This window comes from Sceloporus undulatus, chromosome 1 (assembly GCF_019175285.1).
Source record: "Sceloporus undulatus isolate JIND9_A2432 ecotype Alabama chromosome 1, SceUnd_v1.1, whole genome shotgun sequence".
Classification (NCBI taxonomy): Eukaryota; Metazoa; Chordata; class Lepidosauria; order Squamata; family Phrynosomatidae; genus Sceloporus; species Sceloporus undulatus.
The window spans coordinates 319,870,615-319,898,468 of NC_056522.1; the positions used below are offsets into that span (position 1 = coordinate 319,870,615).

The following is a 27,854-nucleotide window of genomic DNA, read 5'->3' on the forward strand; positions in this document are numbered from 1 at the left end:
GGAATAGTCTTATTTTGGAATGGAAGTGACCTCTGCTCACTTCCTGTTCTTGAAAAGATCTCTCATGGGCCTAAAACATGGTAAAAATGCTTCCCTAGAAGGTGTTACAGGGAAAACAATTTGGCACTCCAAGGTCTTGGGGGTGGGGTCCCTTAGCCTTCCACAGTTGCCCACCCCTGATTTAGAGAGTCAAACCAAAGTCCTCAAGGTTTTTTTTAAGCAACAGTTTCCTCCAGGTTCCTATTCTTCAGTACTTTGCATTATTTCAGATGAAGCAAGCATTTTCTCCCTAACCCACAGACATGTTGTGGTTACCAAAATGAGTAGAGCTCCACTAGCCATATACAGTAGCTTTCAAGAGTGTGAGAAACCTCTGAATTTTCCAGCCTTCCTGGAACTGTGAAAGGAAGGAGCTTGTTTGGTTAGCTAGAGTGGATCAGTGGGTCATGGGGATACCTCAGGCTGCCTGTAGCTCTAGTCTAAACTTTACAGCTTATAATTTCCTTCCATATTCTTCCCAACCATCTTGTTGCTTACTTTCCACATACATCCTTCACCCCTTCTCTTCTCTTCTGATGTTCATTCTGACTCTGATCCTTTGTTCTGCCTGTATTATCTGGGTTTCACTGCTGCACTGAGACTGCTTACTAAGATCATTGGATAGTTTTTGTATTTTGAGTGGTGTGGCTGAGTGAGATAAGGATGGTGTTTACCGTTTTCTTGTTAAGAGAGCTGCTTTAATGTGTAAGAGGAGGGAAAAGGTGGGCTAGAATTGCCAGAAGAGTGCATCTTATCCTCCTCTCTCAGCTTCCTTGTCCCTCCCACATTTCTTGTTCATCAGATTGAATTTTTTGTTGCCGGTGCTCGAATAATAACATACATTTTAAAGAAAAAGGTTGGTGTCTCCTCTCCACCAGGAGAAAACTGTCCTTTGGGCCAAGTAGTCTTTCAGATTGTGGAGAGCACCAAAGAACAGTAAAAGTTTGATGAGATGGCATGTCTGGAGAGGCAGTGTGTATTGAGAGAAACAGAACTTGTTTCCCAGGAAAAGAAAGATGTATTGAACCAAGAGCACAGTGTCTGTGAGGCAGCTTAGTATGTCACTGAAAAAAAAAAAAAAAAAGGAATAGCAATTATAAAAATTAGTGAAGCCTTTCAGATTGCCTAAGGTTATGCATGCAGCACATTGTGCCTAGCAGGAAATGTAATATTAATTTTGCATTAGCACTTAACATTGGAAAGCTACCACTGTTGATGCCAAGAAGTAAATTCATAATGAATAAACTAACAGCAACCATTGCTCCAGTGGGAAGAAGTCAGTCTGCTCTTGCAACAGGAAAAGATATTCAGACTCAGAACTCATACTTAGATGAACAGCTTTACTTTCTTAAGTTGTGTTTGTCCTCTCCAGTGGAACCAGCCTGCCTGTTGTGTCTTCTTCTGTTTCCAATTTGAGTCCCAAATGGTCTGTTCTTGCTGGAGAGGAAAGCAGACTATGCTTTTGTGAAGAGACTGTAGTTCAGTATGTGAACTTGTGCTTTGTATGCAGAAGGTCCCAGGTCTAATTTTGGCACCTCCATCTGAGAGGATATTGGTTAGCAAGCAGTAAAAACACCTATGCCTGATTTCATAGAAGACTTCTACCTGTTACAGTAGGAAATAGAGCATTTAATGGTTCACACATGCATGTTAATTGCTTCATGACTGCAACAGTTATGAATGACCCACTATAAATGAGGCACCTTAAATGTAGTGTTTTTCAAAAGGCACTTCACATGCCTTACTTACACTCTGTAACATCAGAAGAAGTGGGCTTTTATTCATGAAAGCTCATGCAAAAATAAAAACCAGTTGCAGCTACATTCCTTCCCCCTCTCCGCCCCTTCTCCTTTTTATGCTGCAAGACACTAACATAACTGCTTCTTTGAAAACTTTACACTCTGCTTACATTTATATTATCACAGTAATGGAGTGAACCTTGGGTTCCTCCTCCTTTCTCTCCTCTTTCAACTCAGCAGTGGGCTCACTTATGTTTTTGGCAAAATACATCTTGCTCTTCTTAACTAGAAAAAAAAAACTTGTTTATCTTAACTGTGGTCTGTTTGAGGCAAGCCTAAATCTCAAGCTATAGTGCTTGCTTGTTTGAATAAACCATAGCTAATAGTATGCACATTTTAAGGTTTAGATGGAATATTTAACAGTGATTAATGAAAGACAGCAATGATCTTGGTTCCTGTGAAGTAGGAGGAATGTACAATATAAACTCACCTAGTCTTGTTCTCATCATGATAATAAACCATAGTTTATCATGACATCAAGTGTGTAAACTGACTTTTGAAAAACATTGTATTTGAAGTCTTTCAGCAGTGCAATATGAAAATTTATTGTGATGCCAGAATGCTGCCATTAAATTGTAAGTAACCAAATGCTGTGAAATCAAGGGACAGGATGAAATAATTCTTCCAGGAAGTATTGTGTCCATACATGATGTGTGGCCATAGATGCTCTTTAGTAATGGGCAGCAGATTGTGCATGCTACAAGGCTTGGGTCCAGAATACTTAAGGGAACGCCTTCTTCCGTACTGTCCGTCCCGCACACTAAAGTCCTTGGGGAAGAATTTACTTCAGTCTAAAAGATCTAGACTAACTTCAGTCACCCAGAGGGCCTTTTCAACTGCTGCTCCGAAGCTGTGGAATGACCTGCCGGAGGAGATCTGCCACATTTCTACTCTCACAGGCGGGTTACAGACGGGCAAAAAGGGATGTACTCATGACGTCATGAAGGTAGAGCCTTCAGACGGGCTTTACCTGAATGCCGTCATGAACACGCCCCCCGCACGCCCCAAGCGGGAAGAAGCGGCATTAAAAAGGTGCTGCTTTTTTCCGCTTTTCTGTTTGATGCGTACCTGCGCAGCTCTGTCTGTAAGCCCCTGCACCGATACGTCAGAATTGCTACGCCGCAAATATAAGTTGCCGGTTTAAAAGCTCCGTGTCAGCTGCGTCGCATAATGGGTCGGGGTCCAGGACATGCGTGGTTTGCAGCCAAGCTTTAATTGCAACGTCCGCTGCCATGGAGCTGTGGAAGCTGAGGCACAGCTGCTGTGCATTTTAAGCCTCGTAACCCTAACCCTAGAGCCAGATGTGCGCATGCGTTGCTAGAACCGCGGGAAGTTGTAACTTTTGCCGGCGGATGTTTTGGTTGTAGAAAGTGAAAAGGGAAAGTCTGGGATTTAAAGTGACCCCCTACACACATTCCTGCGCCATTCTCACCTGGGAACGGGCACAGTTCGGCTGCTCCTGGCACAGCTGTGTGGCGGCTCCCCTTTGCCACCAGGCAGGATGGCACAGCCATCCACCAGCACCCCGAAAAAAGGCAAGGGGACGTCTTGGTCTCATACTGAGACGGCTGACCTCATAGCTATATGGTCCCAGCCAAACATTTTGCAGAAACTGGAGCAGTCCTACCTGAATGCTGACACATATCGAGAAGGGGAAGAAGCCATGAGAGCTGCTGCACCGGTACACCAGAATTGCTACGCCGCTACTTTAAGTTGCCCATTTAAAAGCTCCGTCGCATAGTGAGTTGGGGTCTTGGAACATGCGCAGTTTGCAGTCAGGCTTTAATTGCAACGTCCGCTGCCATGCAGCTGTGGAAGCTGAGGCACAGCTGCGGCGCATTTAAAGCCTCGTAACCCTAACCCTAACCCTAACCCTAACCCTAGAGCAACATGTACGCATGCGCTGCTTGGAAAGTTTGGACTTTAAAGTGCACCCCTACACACATTCCTCTGCCATTTTCACCTAACAATAAAAAACGCTAAAACTGTAAATATTGACATATGTACAAAGGAGGTGAGGGGAGATGGCAGGGGGACAGCGGTGGCAGCGGAGACAGCTGTGGCTGCGCATTGCAGATTCAGCAGGAGCACGGGGACCAAAGGAGAGGAGGCATCTATGATGCTGCTGACACTGGCAAAGTGCAAGCGGACAAGGATGCCAACACCAGCTGATCACCAGCTGGCAGGAGACCACCATTGTTTTTGGGCAGAGCGGGGGGGAAAGTTTAAAGGGGCTTGGGCACTTTAAATGCGCACATAGGCTTTCTGCCGCCGCTGCTCTAGCGCTGCGCAGCTGCGCATCCGCCAGCCGGCAAAGGGGGAAAAAAAGTACTACGAAGGGCGCCCCCCCGCCCTTTTACAAGGAGCTGTATGTTTTCATTAAAAGTGATGGAAGCATCAGGCCCAACAGACTAGCCACCAGTGGGGAGCGTGTCAGGGTCCCGGCGGGCCATCCAGCCAGAGCAGAGCCTGTGGTGGTGGAGGAGGAGGATGAGACCCCGGAGCTTGAATGTGCCCAAGACCTTTTGATGCCCTCTAAACTTGCCCCCAAAGGCAAAGGGCAACTAGAGGGGGCCTGGGATCAAGGGGCAGGGAGCACTGACAAGGCACTAGGTACCATGATGTCCCATAAAGACATCATTTCGCCTCCCAGGGCATGTGTTCCCTCCCAGCTTTATCTACTCTATTCTACCCTTCCTGTTCTCTCCTCCCACCATGCCTGGCTCACTGGTCCCCAAACCAGCAATCTCCAAACTCTGTCCTCCCAGGCGTTTGGACTTCATCTCCCAGAATCCCCAGCCACCTTGCCCTGTGGTCTGGGATTCTGGGACATGAAGTCCAAACGCCTGGGAGGACAGAGTTTGGACATTGCTACCTCACACCACTCCTGCCTAGCTTTAGACTGCACAGGAAAAAAGTTTAAAGGGGCTTGGGTGCTTTAAATGCGCAGACAGGCTTTCTGCCGCTGCTGCTTAGCGCTGTAGCTGCGCAGCTGCGCACCTCTCATGCGGCCAAACGAGGAAAAAAAAAGCCGCGGTTTGGGCCGCCCGTGAGGAAGCTGCCCCTCTTTTTGCAGTGTCCTCCGAGGCGGCGGTTTGGAAACTCCGGGTCCGAAACGGACCCAGGTGAGGCGTCTTCACTGCCCCCCATGTGGAAGCCCCAACACCTGAAGCACGCCCCCGGGGCGGGCCGTCTGGAGGCTCCGCATTCAGCTGAATACACCAAGACGTCCTCCCCTGCCCGTCTGTAACCCGCCACAGTCTTTAAGAAGGCTCTTAAGATGGATCTCTTTCGACAGGCCTTCACAACCATATCCTCTCCCCATATACTGTGATTTACATTGCTCTGTCCATCAATTCCCCTCTTAATTTTAGCACTGTTGTATTTTTTTTAAAATACTGATTATTTAATTGTAATTTTAGTATTGGGGTTGGGGGGTTGGGAAGGGAATAATTTTTAATTTTACTGTATTTTCTATGTATTTTTACTGTTGTAACCTGCCCAAATTCCTTGTGATTGGGTGGACTGTAAATAAATCAAATAATAATAATAATAATAATAATAATAATAATAATAATAATAATAATAATAATAATAATATGATGCATTGACTGATTTGATTGATTTGTGATGCTTGCATCTTGCCCTTGCTTGAGGAAATTCAGCACAGCATTTCAGCTGCAAAACAGCCTTGTGAGGTAGAAGCAAAGAACTTTTCAGAATTAATCTGAAAAAGAATGGATTTCCCAGGACTTGTTGAAAGTCACTGACAAAATAGTGCAATAGATCTGGATTTCATACTCACTTTCCTATGTCAAGCTCTTTGTTCTTTCCATTACATCCCACTGGCTCAAATATCAAGAAGCCATAACTGTAATGTAAGGAGCATGGTAGAAAACAAGTTAATGAGCTCTGTGTCATGTTTTTAAGGGGTACTTTTCTGCAGTCCTTTCCTCCTGTGTGGTTCATGCCATTGTTATGGAGGAGACAAGTCTCTTGCTGACTCTAAGGTAATGGAACCTGGAACTGGAGCAGATGTGATGGTAAACCTTGGTGGGCCATCTTTATAAAACGTCAGTGTGCAGGATAGCTAAGTTGCAGGAACTGGCACTGTAAGCCTAATTATATGCTGCATGCTTCATTTTGACAAACAGAATGTAAGCATGGAAAGATTCAGCACATATTCATCATTCTGGCTGTCAGCTCTTGTTTCTGTAAAGGAGGTTCTCAACAACTGAACAATCTGCTGATAACCCTAGAATAGGTATAAGTCTTCTTCCACGCTTCCTGTTGACAAGATTGCAATTTTTGTGTCTGATGTTGCACATTACTAATCTGACTCAGAATATGGTTCAATCAGCCATTTTCATTTAGTGATTAATGGAGGGGGAAAAGCAAATAATGTATTACAAACAACAGAAGAGTGCAGTTCTCTGCTAATTTTTGCTTCTTCCTGCTTCACACCCACCATCATCCTGGTGTAGTCAGTCTTTCAGCACTTAGGGAGGGAAACAGAATGAACATGGAAATGAATGCCAGTTAGGCTAAAGTTTGGGTTTTTTTTCCTGGCCACAGCCTTTTAAGTTTGAAGTTGATCCTTTGCTTTTATTGTGTGTGTGCTTGTGCACATATGCAAGGCATCTTAGAAATTAACTGGACTCTTCTCAGCAAAATAAGCAAATGGAAGGCAACTTGGAATGCCTGGGAAGTTAAAAGGGGTAAGCGGCTTCAAAAATAGAGAAAGTTCAGAAAGTCGTTGTTCTCTGGGACATGTGCTCTGGAAGTTTAGACTTTTGTAGGGGTGGGCAACTATCAAGAGGTTGAGAGGCACATTGAACCCCCCAGGGGCCATTGGAGGCCTATACCACCCCATCCCACCACAAAAGAAAAGGTTTCTTAAACATGCATTCCCTCTGGCTCTCTAAGGAACTGTCTGGAGACATTTTGCTATACAGTATTTTAGGCCCAGAAGAAGCCTTGACACAAACAAAACAAGAAATGATTTTTAAAAATACCAGGTGACTTCTAACAGGTTACTTGCTGTTAGATAAAAGGCCTCTCCTGGGCATAAAACAGTCTAGTGTAGTAAATATGGTGAAATTGCTCTCCATTCCCCCTATGGGAGGCATTTGCAGTTCATTTTCCCCCAACAAAATTATTTTCAATTTACCAAAGACACAAAAATAGCCTGAAGAGCAGCATGTGGTTCAGGAACTGAATTTCCCCCACCCTGTTTTATAGAAATTCCTTTATAGCTCACAGTCATTTGGACTGATGTTTTGAACTTGTCCTTTATATGTTTTCTTTGATAATGAGAAAAATGAGTAGTGGAAACTGTTCTATGGGACATACTTAAATTGACCCAATACACATTTCCTAAACAAATAGGCACATAAGAAGGCATTTGTTATTGTTATTGCAGATTTTGTTGTTTATTTTCTGTCATATTTTGTTTTAATGTTGTTTTTTGTTATTATGTGTGCATTAAAATAAAATTTGCTGTGTAACAAACAGAAAGCACCTGTCCTTTGAGATGTATGTTTTTCCAGGTTCTGCAATGTAGTTCTTGTCTTTTAAAAAATGCTTAAAATGGGTATCTAATGGGAAAACTGCATGTAGTTTGGAATGCTGTTTTTTTAAGTTTAAGAAGCTTTTTCACAGAAAATGTGAACAAGCCTATGATTGAAATATAAATGAAATTGACACATTTTCAATTTTTTCAACTTTAGATATTCTCAGGTGGACTTACAAAATTCAGTAGCACCTGATGGTTTCATGTCAGTGAATTGGTGAATCCATTTCAGGGTTTACTCTGGGTTTTAAAGAAACCAGGCAGGGTGCTGAACCCTGTGCCTGAAATGGGTTCACCACCTGAGGAAGAAGTTCCTTTATATTTCATTCAAAAGCCCAGAGCAGATTCACTGCCTAATGGAACCAGGTATTGTTCTTATATATAAAAGATATACAAAATATGCCAGCTGCCACCACAAAAATTACTATATTAAAACAACTAAGATGCATGCTGTATTCATGAATAAAAACAGTGACGAAAAGAATACAGCAGCCAAGAACTAAGTTTTAAAAAGAGTTTCAGTGTTAGTAAACAGGTAGTGTTCTTATATATATTAAAATCTTTATCTATTGATAAAAGGAGAATGGGTAATATGTATCTTGATCCTTATTAGTACTGCAAACATTTCAGGAAGTTTGATTGTAGTAGCACTATAAAGGCTACAGTCTTCCAAGAGCAAGATTAATTAACAACTGTAGGCCTTCATTCTGAGTAGACATATGTAGGCATACATTGTAAATCGGCATCTGGGTGGCATAGTGGTTTGAGAGTTGGGCTATACTGTAACTGGAGGGCAGGGTTTGATTCCCTGCTCAGCCATGAAACCCACTGGGCAAGTCACATGCTCTCAGCCTCAGAGGAAGGCAGTCACAAACCTCCTCTGAACAAATCTTGCCAAGAAAATTCTACGATAGGGTCACCATAAATTGGCAACAATTTGATGACACACAACAACAAAGGGTTGAAAATCAGCCCCAGAATGGTTATGTGAACTGACCATTAATTCTAAATTTGCCAGTGCTTTGTTTTAACATGATTTAGATGGTATTCACACTAGTGCCCTGGCATCCTTCAGCTGTGAACAGCTTTCTGCACAATTTAGTAATTTTATTAAACAGACTGGCAAGCTGTTAATACTTGCTTTCCCCTTGTTTCTCCCTTTTACTTATTGCTTGGTCTGTAGAGTTAAATAATTTTACTCCTTAGTGTTCATGCCATTCAAAGACTTGTTTAATTGGTAGTGAGCTATAAAACCTCTTCATTTGATTCTTTGCCTTTTCTTTCAATTTATGGCTTATTCTTCATGAAGGTCCAAAATTCTGAACAGTGCTTTAAATGAGAACAAAATAGCACTCAATTTTAGTAAACCTTCCAAGTCTTGCTTTTAAACATTGTTCCTTTTCTAGATGATCACTTTTGTCTCCCTTGGTATCTTCATTTTCAGGTCCTTTTTCTTACAGCTATTGTTGGAGTGTTATTTAAATCATTAATCTCATTTTGTGTTTTGCTTCTGATTTCTAATCTCGTATTCATTTTGCATCCCAATTGGTGTTTGGTTCTTCATTTAATCTGTAAATTTCATTAATGATGCCATCCACATTCCTTCTATATATCTTATGCAAAATTAAATTGTTAGAAGCTCTTTGATGTTTATGTTTTGTTGATGAGTCAATTTTGGGTTGTTGTCCTCCACCCCACCCACCCCACACCCTGTTTCTTGGCTATACAATGAAAGCAGAATTCGAAGCACTTTGCAAAGCCAGAAATGTCAGCAAAAAAAGCGCTGAGTGCTCTTCTTTTGTGATCAAGAAGAATAACATTGCCTTTTCCTTTTCCAAAAAGCTGATGACCTTCCTGTGAAGCCTCAGAAAGAATGGCTCCACATGGACAGTGTAGAGTTTGAGAAGCTGGAGTGGATGAAAGACCTTCCTCAGCCTCGGTGGAGGAAAACCAAAAAGGTTGGGAGAATAAGATGCAATTTCTTCTCTCTCTTTCAAATTATATTTTCTTAGGACAGTCTTCCCTAACCTTGGAGTAAAGCTCTCATCATCTCCAGCCAGCATGTTGATGAGGCTGGTATTGAGTAGCCCAGTACATCTCAAGTATACCAGGTTGGGAAAGGCTGTAATTTCAAGAGTTGACTTGGGTTGCAAGACCTAAACCCTTCTAGATTTGAGCTATCTGGATGACATAATCAGCAAAAAAGGATGATCTTGTTCTTTTTCTTTCCCCCCTGTAGGGGATGCAGGCACGCTTCAGTCTGAAGGGAGAACTTATTCCCCCACATAAAGACTTGCCTACGCATTTGGGTCTGCACCACCATGGAGAGGAAGCAGAGGTAAGACAAAAAGTGTACATATGTCTCTCTGCCCCAAAACTAGATTAGACTTGCTGAATGATGTGTAAACATTTATGTAAATCCCTTTGTGTCAACGGATCTACCCTGATGTGATTATTAAAGAGATCTAGGTCTCTGTTCGTCTGTCAGTCCTTTGTGCAGTCTTGGACTAGATAGACAAGGTGTGATTAATATATCTTAGCCAGAGATAGATAGCAGCCATTTCTTTTGCATAAATTTAAGGAGGAAGTAACATTGATGTGGTGGCTTAGTGGTTAAGGTGCCAGTTCTGATTATCATAAGCTCAGAAGGTTGGCAGTTCGAGGCCCAAGTGCCACATGATGGGGTGAGCTCCCATCATTAGCCCTAGCTTCTGCCAATGTAGCAGTTCAGAAGCATGTAAATGCAAGTAGATAAATAGGTACAAGTTTTGGTGGGAAGGTAACTGTGTTCCATGCAGTCATGCTGGCCACAGGACCACCGGAGCCATCTTTGGACAACACTGGCTCTTTGGCATAATAACGGAGATTAATAACATTGTGACTAGACATTAGTGTCAAGGGAAAACCTTTACCTTTACCTTAAACAGAAATAACTACTGTAAAAGAAAATTATTGGAATAAGGGAGATGAAAAATGCTGGGAATTCCTCACTTCCCCCAGTAACACTTCAAGAAGCCACTCTTGCAAGTTCACCCTTGCCACCTGCTTCTTATATACATAACATTTCAACTGAGAAGGCATCATGCAAAGGAATATCACAAATTATAGCTTGGAATGTGAATTGTTTTTTAAAAAGAGGTTTGCTATTCATTACTTTTTACCTTAAAAAGTAACTTGGTGGCATTCCTCATTACCCTCAGGGTTTTTAATTATGGTCCATTACTATGTACACTCTCCTTTTTTTTGTTATCATTAAACTGTTTAAAATATAAACTCCTCTGAAACTATAACTATATAGTCACCATTATTACAGGCACCTTGTTGGCTACAGATATTGTACTATGATCTTGATTGCATGGTGGAACTGACAGAAGAATTATCCTGGTGACCTTTTTCTTAATAATAATGATAATAATTATTTATTTATTTATACCCCGCTTTTCAGCCAAAAGGCATCACAAATATTGTCTTGAGGAAGGGTTAATATCTATACTGTATCTTGGAAATTTAATATAATAATTGAATATATGTAATCATTCTTACCATAATGATTTTGTTTGGATATTTTATATATTTATATTTTACTATAGAGAGCTGGCTATTCTCTTGAAGAGCTCTTCCACTTATCTCGCAGCCAAGTCATTCAGCAAAGGACTTTGGCTTTGCAGGTGCTGTCCCATGTTGTCCAGAAGGTGAGCAGAACATTGCATGGAATTGTCTTCTTCTTTAGTAGAGGCATGTAGCTGTTTTGACTTGAGTTAAGTAAAGGTGATAAGATGGTAAGTTGGGAGACAAATTTTCTCCACTCCACATGAACAAACTACCATTTGCTGAATCATCAATTTGCTTTTTGATCTGTAACATCATGCAATTGGTCCTGGATAGTCTCTTAAATTAAGTCATTTCAGCCTTTTTTTGCTGACATGCATGATTTCTTGAGAAGTTTGGTCTAAAATAGTTGGTTTTTGTTTTTGTTTTTTACAAATTTAATGAATGCCAGACATCACAGAGTGCTGTGGCTTGTGATGGTTCTTGGATGGACCACAGATTGAAAAAATAGATCTAAAATGCTCTCTGCATGACAGTTTAGTCTTGTACAAAAAATTGTATAAATAAATATACAAACATTACATAATGTTTGTATATTCATCTACTCTTGCATTCATCCACTATGTTTTGTGGCTGTCTCTTGTGGTCAAGCCAGTTTGAAAGGATGCTGTTGAAAAAACCCTGAAATGTGTGGTTGTTACATTGTTTTTTGATGTTATTAGCTAACCTGAAAAATTGAGGATGTGATATATTTCCTGGGAGCAAGCACCATTGAAATTCTGTGGGGATTATTTTTGAGTTAATCTGCATACGAATAGCCTGTCAAAGCAACTCATAAATGAATGTATGAGTTACTGGCAAAACTGCAGAAACAAAATCCATAGCATTTATTAGTAGGCGGTAAAACTGAAATATTAGGTGTTGCTTATACAGTAAAGCCTGGCATATTGTATTTAGGGTCTGCCAAATTAGGACATTAAGTATTTAAAGCAATTGGAAAAGGTTATGAAGCCTGGATAAAATAGACCATAATCATATATTGCTATAAGCCACAATCTCCAAATTTTGGTTGCTTTAGTGACCATTAGCAGACTTTCATTATTTGTCCCAAGTGTAGTGGATGTGGGAGAGGGTGAGACCTAATTCCCAGTCTCGTGTGTGAGCACTTAGCAAGAAACACAGTTCTTTTTAACAATATGTATTTTGTCAAAGAGCAGAATGAAAAATAGTTTTTTAGAAAGAATGTCTGATCATTCATAGTCATAAAATTAAAAATGGGGAAATTAAAGGGTCCTGCTGCACCTTTGAGACTAGTTTGTTTATTTTAGCATTAGCCTTTGTGGATATCAATCTACTTCTAACCCCCACCCTACCCTTTTCTGTTTTTCGCTGAAACAGATTAACATCGTTTTCTCTTTGAAAATTAGAAGTCAAAATATTAGATTCTCTTGGGTTATGTTGTAGCCCTCTTTGTTCAGTTTGAACTCATTATAAGGAGCTTCATCTGTTTTCTTCAGAGGTGTAGGAAGTGCTACTCAGTCCTCCCATGCCAATAGTACTTTAGGCCTGGTACAGATGGGCCGAAAAGGACGCCCTTATCATGTGCGAGGGACGGTGCTTCTAGACGCCCCTTGCATATGATGGGGGCATCCTCGCTGTGTGGCACCAAATAGACGGCAATCATAGCGATGACATCACTGCTGCGTAGCCTCCAGATGGAGCCGCGAGGCAGCAACGTGCTTGCGCCACTGCCAGCTCTTTGCGGCGGTGTAAAAAGGAGCTGCTTTTTAGTGGTTTTTTTTGTGCAATCGCACTGCGCAATTTGGTTGCTATGGCGTGGCTATGTGAAAAAGAGAGGCGGCTGCTGGCCGCCTCTTTCTGGCGTTCTGTATCCCGTCTTAGTTTCCTAGCTATCATGGAGTTATGCTTCAGTGGCTCCACTGATGGTAAAGGTAATATTGGAAGAGATTACTGTGCTATACAGATGACTATCCTCTGAAATAACCACCACAACCACCATCTCTCCCTCTTCTTCCTTCTCTAAATTATTTTCTTTATCATATATATTCCAGGCCAAGGCAGGGGAGTTTGCCACCTTGCTAAAGGGGAGTGTTCTGCGAATGCTGCTTGACGCTGGTTTCCTCTTTCTGCTCCGTTTCTCCATAGATGACACAGTGGACAATGTTATTGCAGCAGCTGTCCACGCCCTCCACACTCTTCTGGTCTATCCAGAAGATGAGGTTAGATTTTCTTGAATCCATTTGAAAAGTTCTTGTAACTGTTGATACCTTTAAGAATGAATTCCTGTCCTTTCACTCATCTAAGTGTCCTGTATTGAATTAGTCCTTTATGTTAGGAATGTGGAGCATGTGGCCCTCCAGATGTTATGGGAATGTAACCCTTGTAAGCTGTCATTATTGGCTTTTTTTGCTAGGATTGAGTGGCATTCCAATCTGAGAACATCTAGCAGTCCCCACGGTTCTCCATCCCTGCTTTGTTTACTGTTTACAGGCCTGCAATGAAATTTCTTTCCCAATATTGTACCTATTTTTAATGCATTCTTGGGTGCTGAATTAAAAAAACACAACAAAAATGTCATAGCACAGCCAAGTTCTTTCACAAATTCTTCACAAATTTAGTATTTTTTATCAATTCAGTTGCTGTGTACGCTGATGCGCCAGTGCAGTTTCTTTTAGTGTTTTTGAATGGATTTTTGTGTTTTATGTAAGCAAATTAAAGTGTTTTAAAATTCTGTTAGAAAACGTAACCCCTTTTGCATGATAATTCTTTGCAGGATCATTTCATTCAGGCACATATTACAATGCAGAAACTTCAAACTGTGAGGAAATTGTACATGTTGGAGCAAATCTGAGGTCATTTTTTGATTTAGTATGTCAAATTCCTATAAAACTGGCATACATTTTTAAAAAAGTTTTTATGACCCTCAATTTTTCAGGCCTGTATTATTGTTATTATTTATTAATACAGCATCATTGATGTACATGGTATTTTACAAGTAAAACAACCAAAACCTGGGTCCTCTCAATGGTACACAGTCTAAAAATATATCTGTATGTGTATGTGTGTATGTATGTGTGTGTGTACACACACACACAGAGAGAGAGAGAGAGAGGATATGAAGTAATAATAAAAATACAAAACCATACATACAATTGTAAAATAAATTATCCCAATAAAATACTAAAAATTCAATAATCAAAATATACAAGATTATAAAACAATATTTAACTAAAATTCCAAAAGCTTTGGAAAACAAGAAAGTTTTTAATTGAGATTTAAAAATTTCTAGATAAGTAGCAGTCCATCAGTGTCCGGGGAGGCAATTTGAAGAGTAAGAAGCATCAAGTAAAAAAGGATGAAGCCAAGCCAAGGAAGAGGAATCCCTTGGTTGACTGAAAAGCCTAGAGTTCCTAGAATGCATATCTCGAGCAGGCTGGAAAAAAGAAATAAGGGCTGAAAGATAGCTGGGAGCTAGGTTTGTGTAGGGCTTTGAAAATTAAAACAAGAAGCTTCTACAGTACTGAATCCTGAAAGGAGTAAGTAGTAACCAGTGAATAGAAATTAAAAGCAGAGTAACATGATCAGAACAATAGGTGAAAAAGATAATCTTAGTATGTTGAATAGAATGTTTAATAGAAACTAGAGGACTGAGGTGAAATAATGGAAAACCAATCAAAAGAAGATTATAGTAATCAAAGTGGGATATCATCAAGGCATTAACTAAACTCTTGCATTTGTTCTCACTGACCCTCCATACGCTTGTAGTCCCCTCTAAGCCCTTGAAAAATGTTACATTATGTTTCTGTCATCCTACTTGTAATTATTTTGGAGCCACACGGAGCATATAATAGATGGAAATGGCTAGTTTTGGGGACCTGTTTCAGTTCTGATATTGTGAAACCTGTAATGGAAAAACTCCTGATTCTAGAAAACAGCTTGAAAGTGAAATTGAGGTTTTTGAAAGCTGTTAAATAAATGAATCCAGTTTGAGAATGCATGCAATTTATTTTCAGATGGCAGGGTAGACTTTTGTTTAACTTTCAAACATTTATGAAGGGCAGAATGTCAGTGTAAATGGACTTTTTGTTTTGTATTAATATCAGGTGACCTTTGGGAAGTGAAAAATTGATGGTAACTCTGCTTTTTTAATTTGACAGAAATATAAAGCAAAAGAAATAAATATGGTGGCCACATTCTGTGTGTGTGTGTGTGTGTGTTTTAGAAAATAGAATGGATCTTGTGTCATTCTACTGATGGAACTGTCTTTGCCAGTGCAACCAAGAGATGGACAGTCTTATAATCTTCTAGTAAAATTGTTTCTAGAAAACCTGCCAAACCAGATTTTTGAACAACAGAGAGGTCTGCAGGATAAATGGAGAGTGGAGGAAAGTCATATTCTGTTAGTGTCTTTCCATTAGCGCAGTAATGGATTTTTAGTCCTACATGTTCCACAAAATAAATAAAATATTCAGTAAAGAGAAGCTAGTAACAGTCTCTATGCCATTTTCATTTTAAAAAATTTATTTTTATTTATTTAATTTCTATGCTGCCTTTCTCCCAGAAGGGACTCAAGACAGCTCACAAAACCATTTAAATATTTTACAATTAAAAAAACCAAAATAATTAAAATCAGCTAACTAAAAACAGTATAAAATTGTCCAATAGTCTGAAAAGTATTATTCCATGGTGGAGCCATGCATCTCCATCAAATGTCTAAAAGGAATGTAAGCAATCTAGTAAATTTTTATTTATTTATTTATTTGGAGGATTTTTAGTTTGCCTTTCCTCCATTAAACTCAAGACAATATTATTTGGAAGAAGTTTCTTGAGATCTAGCTGTGGCTTCTTCGTCTACTGACAAGATGTATTTTTTCCCCTTCCAGGAATATCTTGACAAGACTTTTTCATGGTATCAGGGTATGACTGTTCACCCTTTTACCCCCAACAATGAAGAAGAAGAGGAGGATGCTGAAGAGGAGGAGGATGAACTTGATCCAGTTCTTAAGACAGCAGAGAGAAAATCAAATGATGAAAACAAACCAGATCCAGAAGTGGCACGGTATGATGTTGTGAAGGTAAGCTTATCAAATCTTGTCCAGAATCCATATCTGTTTTTTTAAAAAAACATCGCGTTATGTTGTCAGAACTGTTACTGAGTCAAAACTAATATTTTGTCTTAGCTAAAACACTTTAATTAATCTCACTCACCTTACTTGTTTATGGTTCAGTGACTGGCATGTTCTTCCTTAATATCTGCTTGGATGGAAGTTATTTTGAAGATCTCTTGGCCAGACATGGTGCCTCACCCACATAGAAGGCCTTTGCCAGGGACGTAGCCAAGGGGGGGGAGTTCTTGGGGTCCGGACCCCCCCTTCCATTAGAAAAATGAATGGTGCGTGCTGCTGTGCCGCCGCGCCCAAGCCCCATTATAATGGTGGCACTTAGTCTGGAACCCCCCCCCCCTCCTAAAATCCTGGCTACGTCCCTGCCTTTGCAGTGAATAGTCACATGTTCATGACCTGGTGTAAGATCCATTTTAACTGAATTAATTCTTTGGTAGTGCCAGAAGACACAAAAGAGGGAAATAAAGAAGAGTGAGTTACTGCTAGGACTGAGGCAGATTTTTAATAGCAATAGCAAGTACATTTCTATACTGCTTATCATTGAACTAGCACTCCCTAAGCTGTTTACAATGTGTAAGCGAATTGCCTCAAATGGATGGGAGGCTGAGTCGATCTTGGAGCACTCCAGGATTGAATTTACAACATTGCGGCTACAGGACTTGCATTTTATCCATGCACCACTTGGGCTCCTCTAGTTTGTTAATTCCTTAGCTACTTAGTAGGCCATAATCACATTCTCCTTGAGACTTAAAGACTATAAAAAGAACCCTTCTCTACTTGACCATCATCGTATTATCCAGCTAAGTGCCTGTGGGAAACCTACATGGAGGCCAGGAGAGCAACAGTCCTGGCCTGCTGTTTTTTCCTAGTAACTGATGTTGAGAGCCTTTTTACCTCTATTGCTGGAGAGGCATATATACCCACTACATCTGTTTCATAGCCAGTCATCAATGAATTTACCTAATTCTCTTTCAGGTATATTGAAGCTGAAGCTCACTACATCTTGAGGCATTGAATTCCATAGTTCAGCTAGAAACTGTCCAAAGAACTAGTCTTATAATCTGTCTTGAAAGTCCCACTGTTTGGCTTCATTGAATGACTGACCCTAGGTTTTCTTGTTATCTAAAAGGGAGAATATTTATCTCAATCTATTTTCTCCACACTTTACAATTATTTTATACATTTTTATTTAGCCTTTTCTAATAGAGGAGTTGTCTCATCCCCCCTGATTATATTATATTTAGCTGCACCTTTTCCAGTTCTGCAGTATCCTCCCCCTTCGCTATGAGACAGGAGATCTGGGGGATTTGGTTGCTTTAGATACTTACCTTTAAAACATTCTGCAGATGTTACATAAAAGCAAAAGCATTTAATTAGTTAAACTAATAATAACTTGATATCAGAGACATCTAATGGCTTTTGAAGCATCAAATATTGAAAGGAAATCCAGATGGTGATGCTGCTGATGATTCATTTTTTCCAAGGGACTTCTGAAGACCAAAATTCTTCACCGAATAAGGTACATTCTGGAAGTGATGCAACCTGTGCCTTTGGTAGTCCTGGAGATTCTAGATATCCTCACTCGCATAGCAAGGCACTCCACTGAAGCATGCAGCCAAGTAGGTACCGGTATATATATTGAGATAAAGAAAAAACAAAAGAAAATGGTTCAAAATCTTTATTAGGATAGTATTTTTATTAGATCAGCTGAAAGGTCACATAATACTGTGCAGGCTTTCATGTTCTCAAGCTAAGTCATATACAAAGTAAAAGTGGGGGAAGGAACAAGTGGATGATATTTAACCCATGGAATCTTCACCTGGTTACAGACTGAAGATGAGAAATAGGAGCAGACTGATTCAGCAGTACCATGATCTGAGATGATTTGAGGTGCCTCTTCCTCACCAAGGTCTACTGGGAAAATAAACCTGAATTAAATGAAATGATTGATCTTTAGGTGAAACATAAAGTTTCCTATGGTGTTAGCAAAGTGCAGAGGCTTTTTAAAATTTACATCGTTGTAGATAACTGGTACAGTGCACTAGTTTAGAAGCTAGATTGGGTAGCATTAGATAGGGTTTGTCAAGTAAAAAGAAATTGCTCTTTATTAGAGAAGATGTGAGTAAAGAAAAATAGAGTGTCTCTCTCTCTGTGTGTGTATGTTTATACCACTATATGTAGTGCTTTTAGAGAAGTGGCATAAACAACCTGAAATATAAAGACTGTAAAATCAAACTAATCGGTTGCAGTTATAAGGATTCCATTCTAAAGATCCTGCTTTAGATCTCATCCCAGGAGAAATGTGGGGTATAAATTCAATAAATAAGCTAAATAAATTGCAAAAAGACAGTCTTTCCCCTTCCCATTAACAAATGCTGTTCTTTGCTCTTTGGTCCAAATTGGTCAAAAATGTTCCTCTACAAGTTGCTCTGTGTGTGCATGAAGATGTATAAGGTTATTCCGATTCATATAAGAAACAGGTTGAAATGGTAGCTGGGATTCTTCAGGTGTACTTTGCCAGATTACAGATCTTTGTACCCTGTAAAAACTGTGCTTCTGACTGTTCTTTATTTGAAAAATGTGTGTTTTACAGGTCCTGGATTGCCCTCGTCTGATTGAGACTGTTGTCAGAGAGTTCCTGCCCACCCAGTGGAACCCAAGAGTAACTGAACCTGGACAGTTTCTCACAAGCCTTCATGGAGTTCCATGTGCCACTGCCATGAAACTAATTAGAGTTTTGGCATCTGGAGGACGGAATGCAGCAGCCAGGCTGGTGAGGACAGCACCTGGCCACAGTTTCTCAAGCTAATTAGAAGAGGAAGAAATAGAATTTGTAAAAGATTATAGTTGGATTCCAGGACCAACTAAGAAACAAGAAGGCAAATTAAGAATAAAAAAAATTCTAGAGCCTGCTGGCTAGCTGTTGTCATTCTCTCTCTCTCATATGGACACAGCAGTTTGAATTTTGCATAGTTATTATTATTATTATTAACCTTTATTTATAAAGCGCTGTAAATTTACACAGCGCTGTACATACAGTCTTTTTAATTAGATGGTTCCCTGCCCTCAGGCTTACAATCTAAAAAGACACCACACAAAAGGAGAAGGCAGTAGTGGTGGGGAAGGGGATGAGGTGCAGCAGTTCCTCTGAACCTCCAAGGCCTGGACCAAAGCAGGTGGACTGTAGGGAGGGCTTGGCTTCATAATGGATGGTTAATTTTCATCCAGGGAGGCAAGCGACAAGCAAGGCCTGGGAACGCTTCTCTGAACAGGATGGTCTTCAACTCCGTTTTGAAGCTAGTTAAAGAAGTGATGGCTCTTGTTCGCAGGGGAAGAAGGTTCCAGGAGTGAGGGGCAGTGAGTGAAAAGGGGCGAATCCGAGATGGGGCAGAGGAAATCCTGGGCTGGGACAGCAGACCTTGACTACCAGAATGGAGGGCCCGAGTGGGAAGGTGAGGAGAAAGAAGGTCTGATAAGTAAGGAGGGGCCAACCCATGGAGGGCTTTAAATGTGGACAGCAGGAGCTTATACTGAATGCGGAAAGGGAGGGGGAGCCAGTGAAGGGATGCCAGCAAAGGAGAGATATGGTCAGAGCGGTGGGTGGATGTGATAATGCGTGCAGCTGAATGCTGGACAGAAATTAAAGGACGGAGGTGAGAAAGAGGAACCCTGCCAGAAGGATGTTACAGTAATCAGGTCGTGAGATCACTAAGGCATGGACCAGGATCTTGGCAGTAGAGGCGGAGAGAAAACAAATGGTAGTGGATATAAATAATGCAATTATATCTAGCACCATTTGTTTTCATTGTGCAAAATTCAAACTACTGTGTCCATATGAGAGGGAAAATGGCAACAACCTGGCCAGTAGGCTCTGGAATTATTTATGATACAGGTTTTCAGAGAAGTGCTATGTCGGGCGGAGTGGCAGAAGGCAAAGGAGAAACGGATGAGGGGAGGACCTGGGAGACCAGTGGCAGTGGGCAGTAGATGAAAGGGGAATGTTGCTTTAAAAAAAAAAACCCTCTCCACCTATTCTTGTATGGTTTGTTTAGGAGGCTTAAGAAAAGTGCTGCTGGACTCCTGCAGTGCAAAGGTCCTCCTAGTCCAGCACCTGATAGCCCACCAGATGAATCTAGGAAGTCCACAGACAGGCCATTAGAGCAATATCGCTTTCTGTCCCTTTTCCTGCCAGTGACTGGTACTCAGTGTCATAATGCTTTTAATTAAGGATTTCAGTTTAGCCATCATGCCTAATCATAGCTGAGAAAAGTCTTTTTTTTTAAAAAAAAAGAATATAACTACCAGAAGCCTCGAGCCACCAAGACCTCAGACTCTGTTGGCCAGATGCTCTGGGAACTGTATCCAGAACAAGTAACTTTTCTCAGCCCTGATCTTTGATAAACACATCATCTCTGAGTTTGTTTAATCCCCCTTTTCAGGATGTTTGATGATCATCATTAGGTGTTCTTCCTGCTGTTCAGGAGATCTGTATTACGTTCTCCCAGTAGGTCTTGCCACTTACTCAGCCATCTGCTTATTACTTGCAGCTTAATAAGTTTGAGATGAAGAGTCGACTGAGCCGGTTCATTGCTGAAGAGCCCCAAGATCTTCCTCTGAGGACTGAGGATGCTATACGAATAAACATGGAGACGTTTCGCTTGTGGGCTGTAGCTGCTGGTTATGGACAGGCCTGTGACCTCTACAGGTATGTTTTCAACATGTTTCTTCCCACATAAACCTTACCATTGTGTAGCATGATGTAATTTCAGTCAGTGTGTGTATTACCAGATCCTCAGTCAAGGAAATATTTGGCATTTTAAAAAAGCCATGGTGGTGGGCAGGAGATCCTCTTGTTTTTCCCCTGCTCCCATCAGAGAAGATTTAGGTTTGTCAGATTTAGAGAAGGCTGAGTTTGTTGCTTCTCCTCAAACTAGAACGAGCAAGTTGGTTCAACTTGTAATGGATTGCTGAACTCTGATTCTATTCTCAAACCTGCCACTAAATTAAGCCAAAAGCAAATGATATTCTATTTTTGTAAAGACAGCTGATTTTTATCACCACCACCACTCCAGCATCAGTAGCAGTGCCAACACCCCATCTCTGCAGACAGTGTGTCATTTTAAAGTATGTTTGTGGAATTTTCCATCATGGGATTTTGGTTTTTGTTGAGAGTAAAGTAGGTGTTTTGAATTGTGAGTCAATTTCTCTCCTTTCTGTGATTTCTCTCCCCACCATATTTCGAAACTTACAGGGATCTTTATCCTATGTTAATGAAGGTGGTCCCTTCTCTGTCCCAGCTGGCCAGTGATTTTCTTGTGAACAAATGTACATTTGAGCTTTCTGTTCAGCGAGCTGCAGCCATAGTGACTCTGCTTACCCAAGTGACACAGACAGCAGGCTGCAGAGCAGAACTACAAGCCCAGCTCAACAGGTATAACGGCTATCTCTTATTTATTTGAAATACTTACTGTATATACCACTCTTCTTTAACAGATTCCCAGCTGTAGCACAACCTTTGTTAAAATAAGAATTACATTGAAATGCGTATCTCCAAAAAAACCAAAAAAGTCACAAAGCTTGGCACTATAATCAGCAAATGCTTTATTAGACAAGTAAGTTTCTAATAGGAACAAAAACCAGACCTGTTTTGCAAATCCTCTTGCCAGTTATTCATAATTTCTCTGACAACAAATGTTCTGGAGCTTCAATGTAGAAGTTTTTAAGATAGATTTTCATGATTTGTCTGAGTGCTTATTTTATTTATCTATTTGAAATGTTTTGCTTCAAGTTTTCATATTTAAAATAATGACAAGGTGTCTTACAGTATAACAAACAGAATATGATTAAGGTATATCTAATAGCAGCAGATAAAAAAGAGAAGAAATAGGAAATAAAACTTTTCAACTCCCTAATTTATATATTAAAAGAAGATGAAGACTTAACATCTCAGCAGGTAAAATACTGAATTGCTGGAAGAAGGTTTTGCACAATGGTAAACAATGATCAAATGTTTTATATACTGCCTTTTTTACATCACAAAATCCTAGAGTTGGAAAAGACTTCAGTGGCCATCTAAGTCCAACCTTCTTGGCATGCAGAAATACCCAACTGAACACTCATAAGAGATAGCCATCCAGCCTCTGTTTAAAGATCTCCAAAGGAGAATCCACTGCGCTTTGACACACACTATTCTATTGTTGGAACAGCTAGAAAAACAAGATGGTATACATGTATACTTGGGGTTTCAAGCATTCTCAGCTTTGGGCATTGACCTGCCTTGGATATGCTTAGCTTCAGTGGGGCTGCTGCATCATATGACTTCAGACCATGCTGTGAAAGTGTGTGGGGTTTCCTCCAAAGAACTACCCTTTTCAGTGATCAATGGCTGACGTAAGAACATACATGCCTTTCTAGCTCAATTCTATCATTCCAGGTTTGAACGGGAATATACCTGTGGCAGCTTATATTAGAATGTCTATTGTTTTTCGCTCCATCCCAGTGTGTATTACTGAACAGTCTACATGTATTGTAGTTTAGTCAAATGTTTTAACACACATTCAGGGCGTAAGTTACCTCTGCTTTGCAAACCTTGACTTTCTTGCACAAAACCAAAACAACAAACCATTCGCTAGGCCAACTTTTGCTGACAAGGAGTGGAAAGGAACTGAAAGGAACAAGGAGTTACTAATACAGCCCTATTTGCCCTTTTTCTTGTTTGTTTTCAAATCTTTCATATTTGGTCAGAATTATGGCTTTGTAGTTTTTAGCCTCTGGAGTGCCATCTTGTGTCAGTTTGGTGTAATGCTTGAATAACATTAAAACTGTCAAAAACATTCAGGGGTAGCCATGTTGGCCATATAGCAAACTACAATAACATCCAAAATCCACTGAACAGTGATACTTTTATTAGGCCAACCAAAATGCACAATATATATGATGCAAGCTGTCAAAGCTCCACTGGCTTCTTCATTAGGCAGAGGTGTTAAAAATCATACAGGAGAAAAAAATAATTTTAAAAATATGATGTTAGTCACAGGTCTGCATTTTGTTAAGATGCTGTTGGTGTGTTTTTCTGTGTTGACATGGGGTGGAGGGATATCTGTGCAGGCAGGTCCCTCCTCCTCCTGGCCATTAGTTTATTTATGTAGTGTATTTATACCCCACTCTTCAGCCAGAAAGGCTCTCAGAGTGTGTTACAGATAGTTAGACATTTCCCAGCCCTGAGGCTTAAAATCTAAAATTAAATGACGCAAAAGGAGAAAGAAATGGCAGTGGGAAGGAGAATAAGTCCAGTGGTTCTTCTCTCCCTCTGATGTCTGGACCATGGCAGATGGACTGGAGCAAGGGCTCTTCTTACTTTTGGCCAGGCCTGATGGAGCTAGCAGGCCCTTCTTTCCCTCTGAGGCTGGATGATGTCAGATGCTATCAGATAAAAGATAAATAATGTCAGATGGGCAGCAGATAAAATCTATTCTATTAGCAATACAAAAAGGTACTTCCTCTGAGATTCAAGGTGTCTGTCCCTTGTGAGGTTACAACTCCTTTTGTTAATATAGAGCCCGAACAGACAGGCCAAAATAAATCTGCTTCAGGTCACTTTGGAGGTATGCTATTTAAATGATGCATTTAAGAGGCTGGAAGCTGCACCAAAGCCATAAAACTGCTTGGGACTGGAGTGCAGCCCTGGCACAGCTTCTGACCTCTTAAGATATGTGAGTCATTTAAACAGCATACCTCCAAAGTGACACAAAGCAGCTTTATTTTGGCCTGTCTATTCAGGCCCATAGTTTCCCCCCCTCCTGTGTGATTTTTAACACCTTTGCTTGAAGAAGTCGTCAGCGGAGCTTTGAAAGCTTACATCATGTATTTTGTGCATTTTGGGCCAATAAAGGTATCACTGTTTTGTGGATTTTTGAATATACCTTATATCACTTTAGGTTTTGCAGAATTTTCCTCCAAAGTGCTTCTTTACAAAGAAGAATCAGAAGCTAGTGAATTTATTCTTTGTGAAATCTATTTGAAGCAAATAATTCCCAGTGGGATTGTGACCTTACAATTCCTTGTTTTGGGGAGATGGTCCTTGAAATGGAAAAGGGAGGATTTAAAAACTCTGTAAAAAATACATAGAGGTTCTTCTTCTTCCTCCTCTTCTTAAAGAAATATAGCCAAGATAATATGGTGGCGGTGATAATGATAATGATGATGCTAAGGCTACACAAGTCTTGGTTACTTTCAACTAAAATTATTACATACACCTAAGATTATTACTACCCTTGAAAATTGTCGAGAAATTGCAGCTTGTTTATTGCATCAAGCAATTCTGTGGGCCATAGCCTACTTATTTGTTGCTTGAAATGAAATGAGTTGTATATATCTGCTGTTGTTTCTAAACACACTTCAACCTCCCATGATATTATCACTGACCTTAGATGTCTGAAAGATGTTGAAGTGAGCCTCTTCTGGACCAAAAAAACATCACAAGGAGATTAAAGCAAAATGTTCTGAATTATAGTTCACGAAGAGGCTCCAGTCCATTTCCAAAGGCTTGAATCAGAATCACACGTGTTAGTCAGCTTACCTAGTTTCAGGTTGTGTGTGTTATCAGCAACAACAGTCAATGGCCACTTTTAATACTTTAGTTGTGAGTAGTTACTGCACTTGATTTCCTTCACATGTCACTGCTTGCATTTCCTTTCAGGTGGCATAGAACTTATTTTTGTAGTTTATTAACATGGGTATTGCATTAGAAATCTCTTTTTTAAATTTTTTAAAGATATTTTTATTAAAATTCATACATTGAGTATTGATTATTATATAATACATACATCTGTATATATATTTCCTACATTCTATTACAATTTATCTAAATATCTTTTATATTCCACCTTAGTTCTCCCCTTCCCCAGAGCCATTTTCACCCTTATATTCCATCCAAAATCTCAATTCTTCTCGTGGAGGTAATCTTCCATCTTCGTTTCTCAATACTTTTTTGATAAATTCTTTCCAAATTCCATCAAAGTCACTTCTTTTCCATAATCTTTTTTTATTTTCAATCTGAATGTCAATTTATCATTAATCGCTAATTTCCATACCTCTTTATACCACTACTCCAATTGTACAGTTATTTTCGTTTCCCAACATCTTGCTATAATTAATCTCATTGCTGTAATCCAATTTGTTACCAAATCTTTTTCTCTTTTTTCCATTTCTCTGTATTATATATTTGAACTTCTATTTATTTTAATATTCATTGTACTTTCTATTTCTATTATTACTTCTCTCAAAATTTTTGTACATACTTACATTGCCGCCACATATGCATATATGACCCTACTTCTTGACAACATCTCCAGCAATTTTTTGAATTATTCTGATCAATATTATGTAATCTCACTGGCATCAAATACCATTTCCAAATCAATTTATAATAATTTTCCTTAATCCATATCGATAATTCTTCAAATGACTTTGTTCCCAAATTTTACTCCATTCCTTATCACATATTTTACATCCTAATTCTTCTTCTCATAGTCTTCTCAAAATATTTTTCTTTGTTTCCCCCCTTTATTTTCCATCAACATTTTGTAAATTTTACTAATCATTCCTTTCAAAATCTTATTTTCCTCCATTTCTCTTCCTTTTTGAATTAATTGTTCAAATTGTGTATACTTCTCCTTTCTAAGTTCCTTTTCCTCCAATTTTTAATCCATTGTTCTATTTACTTACAATGGAACCATGAGATTTTTATCCCCATGGCAGGTTACAAACCGCCTGTTTGGGGCGGGCTGCACCCGCCCCTTTCGCCGCTGTTTCAGGGTCTCAGTGTCCAGAGCAGCAGCTGCTGAGGCCCCGATCCGCCGCTTTTCGGGCTGCGGGGAAGCAGCAAAAGGCCCCTTACCCGCAGCATGAAAAGGGGTGTCCCTGGGGCTTCAAGCCCCAAGGACACCCAGCGGCGGTGGGGAGGAGGAGAAAGGGGCCGCTTGGCCCCTTTCTCCTTTGGTTCGCTGGGCGCAGCCGTGTGAAGGCTGCGCCCAGCGGACCAAACCAGGAAGGAGCTCCGAAACGGAGCTCCTTCCTGCTCCGCGCTAAGGGCGCACTAAGCGCCCTGGCGCAGAGCGAGGACGTCACGTCCACGCCGCCCTGTATAGAGGCAGCGCGGCTGTGACGTCCTCATGGCGTCGGCTGTGTGGAATGGCTGCTGCCATTTTGTGCGCGCGAAGCGCGCACTAGGGTTAGGGGGGTCCGGAAGCACCACCCCATTCTAACCCTAGCACGCGCTCTGCGCGTACTTTCTAGCCCGTCTGTAATGGGCCCATAAGTTTTTCCTTTGTACTCTCTTTCTCTACCCTTACGTCCATCCAATTCTCTATTCTATCAATTTTCAGTCATTAACTCTTTTATATTTACTCCATATTGCTAATATATTTTTCATAAATGGGTTCCAATTATCTTAATTTCTTTCTTAGTAAACTCCCTAAAAATGTTCCATATCTACTTCTTCTGTATCTAACTCTAACCATTCTAAATCTGCCACACCTAACATACCTTCTGTCACATATCTCAATTGATTAGCCTCACAATATCCTCTTATATTGGGAAATCTCATTATAAAAAATCTTCCTCCTTTTCTATACTTCCCTTCTTAGGACGAGTAGGATGAAATAGGTAGTCTTTGTAGAAGAGCAATTAATAGTGGTATTCCCTAGGGATACAATATTGAGGCCAGCAAATGTCAGTATTTATTTCTGTTGTAGAAGTGGAGGCAGACAGGGAATTTGACTGAAAAGATAATTATTTGGGTGGGTGTAAATACCCAGCTCAGTCAAGACTGGTAGGCTGATATGATGAAACTGAGTGACTGTGGCAAGTGTGGGAGCATTTTGCGGTAAAACAAATAGTAATTGGTAGATTTGAAGGGGCAGACTGACAGAAAATCCTCTTTCACCATTTTACTGGGGCCAGCAGCAGAGAAACATGTTGCTGCGGCATGATTGCTTTTCATTGTGAATTTACTGAAAGATCTGCTTTATATGAGTGTTTGAGCGTAGGACTAGACTCTGAAGATTGGGATTCGATTTCCTGCTGGATCATGGAAACCCACTGGGTGACCTTCAGCGTGTCACACACACTCAGCCCCAGAAAACTCCATGATGGCCTCAGGGTCACCATAAGTCCTAAATGACTTGAAGGCATACAACAACAAAAACTGTTTTACTCATGTGACATTTAGTGATGACTTGCATGTGTGAACAATCACAGATCTAATGCAGTTGATGGAACTCTCAAACAGTGATTTTCAGTAGCATTGCTTTGTAGATTTAACAAGTACAAATCAAACTGATATATGGACCTGTGTGAATCAAGGACCATGACCCATTCCTTTTATTTCTTACAAATTTCTATCCTGCTTATTCTCTAGTCTCTGCCACCTCATAAAGCAGCAATAAAAACCATAACAAATGCATGTAATGTATTAGTACTGTAGCTGATGAATCCAGCCAGACCACCATAACCTTGCTGAATATACTGTAATACATCCAAATAGGGGACTGATCAGGTTTGTCTCGTCCTTCAATAGTTCACTGTTTCAAGCAGTATTCAGTGATGGTGCATAGGCCATGCCCCTCATCCTACATCCTTGGCTTACTATTAATCCAGTACGTTGCAAAGGAACAAATGAGAGTTGCTGCCTTTTAAAAATGGTACAGAACAGAAAGTTTTCCTATAAAGTGGGGGCTTTTCTAAACTATG

General features: G+C 40.3%; 1 protein-coding gene across 1 annotated transcript in view; it reads left to right on the top strand.

Annotated features, from left to right (window-relative positions):
* Positions 1 to 27,854, top strand: part of RPAP1 (RNA polymerase II associated protein 1) — a 77,792-nt gene that overhangs the window by 27,126 nt on the left and 22,812 nt on the right. The window contains 9 exon segments of the mRNA XM_042466780.1: positions 9,253 to 9,368; positions 9,650 to 9,748; positions 11,001 to 11,102; positions 13,032 to 13,199; positions 15,864 to 16,055; positions 17,588 to 17,722; positions 18,697 to 18,876; positions 20,651 to 20,808; positions 21,355 to 21,534. Of these exon segments, the coding sequence (XP_042322714.1) occupies positions 9,253 to 9,368; positions 9,650 to 9,748; positions 11,001 to 11,102; positions 13,032 to 13,199; positions 15,864 to 16,055; positions 17,588 to 17,722; positions 18,697 to 18,876; positions 20,651 to 20,808; positions 21,355 to 21,534 (1,330 nt within the window).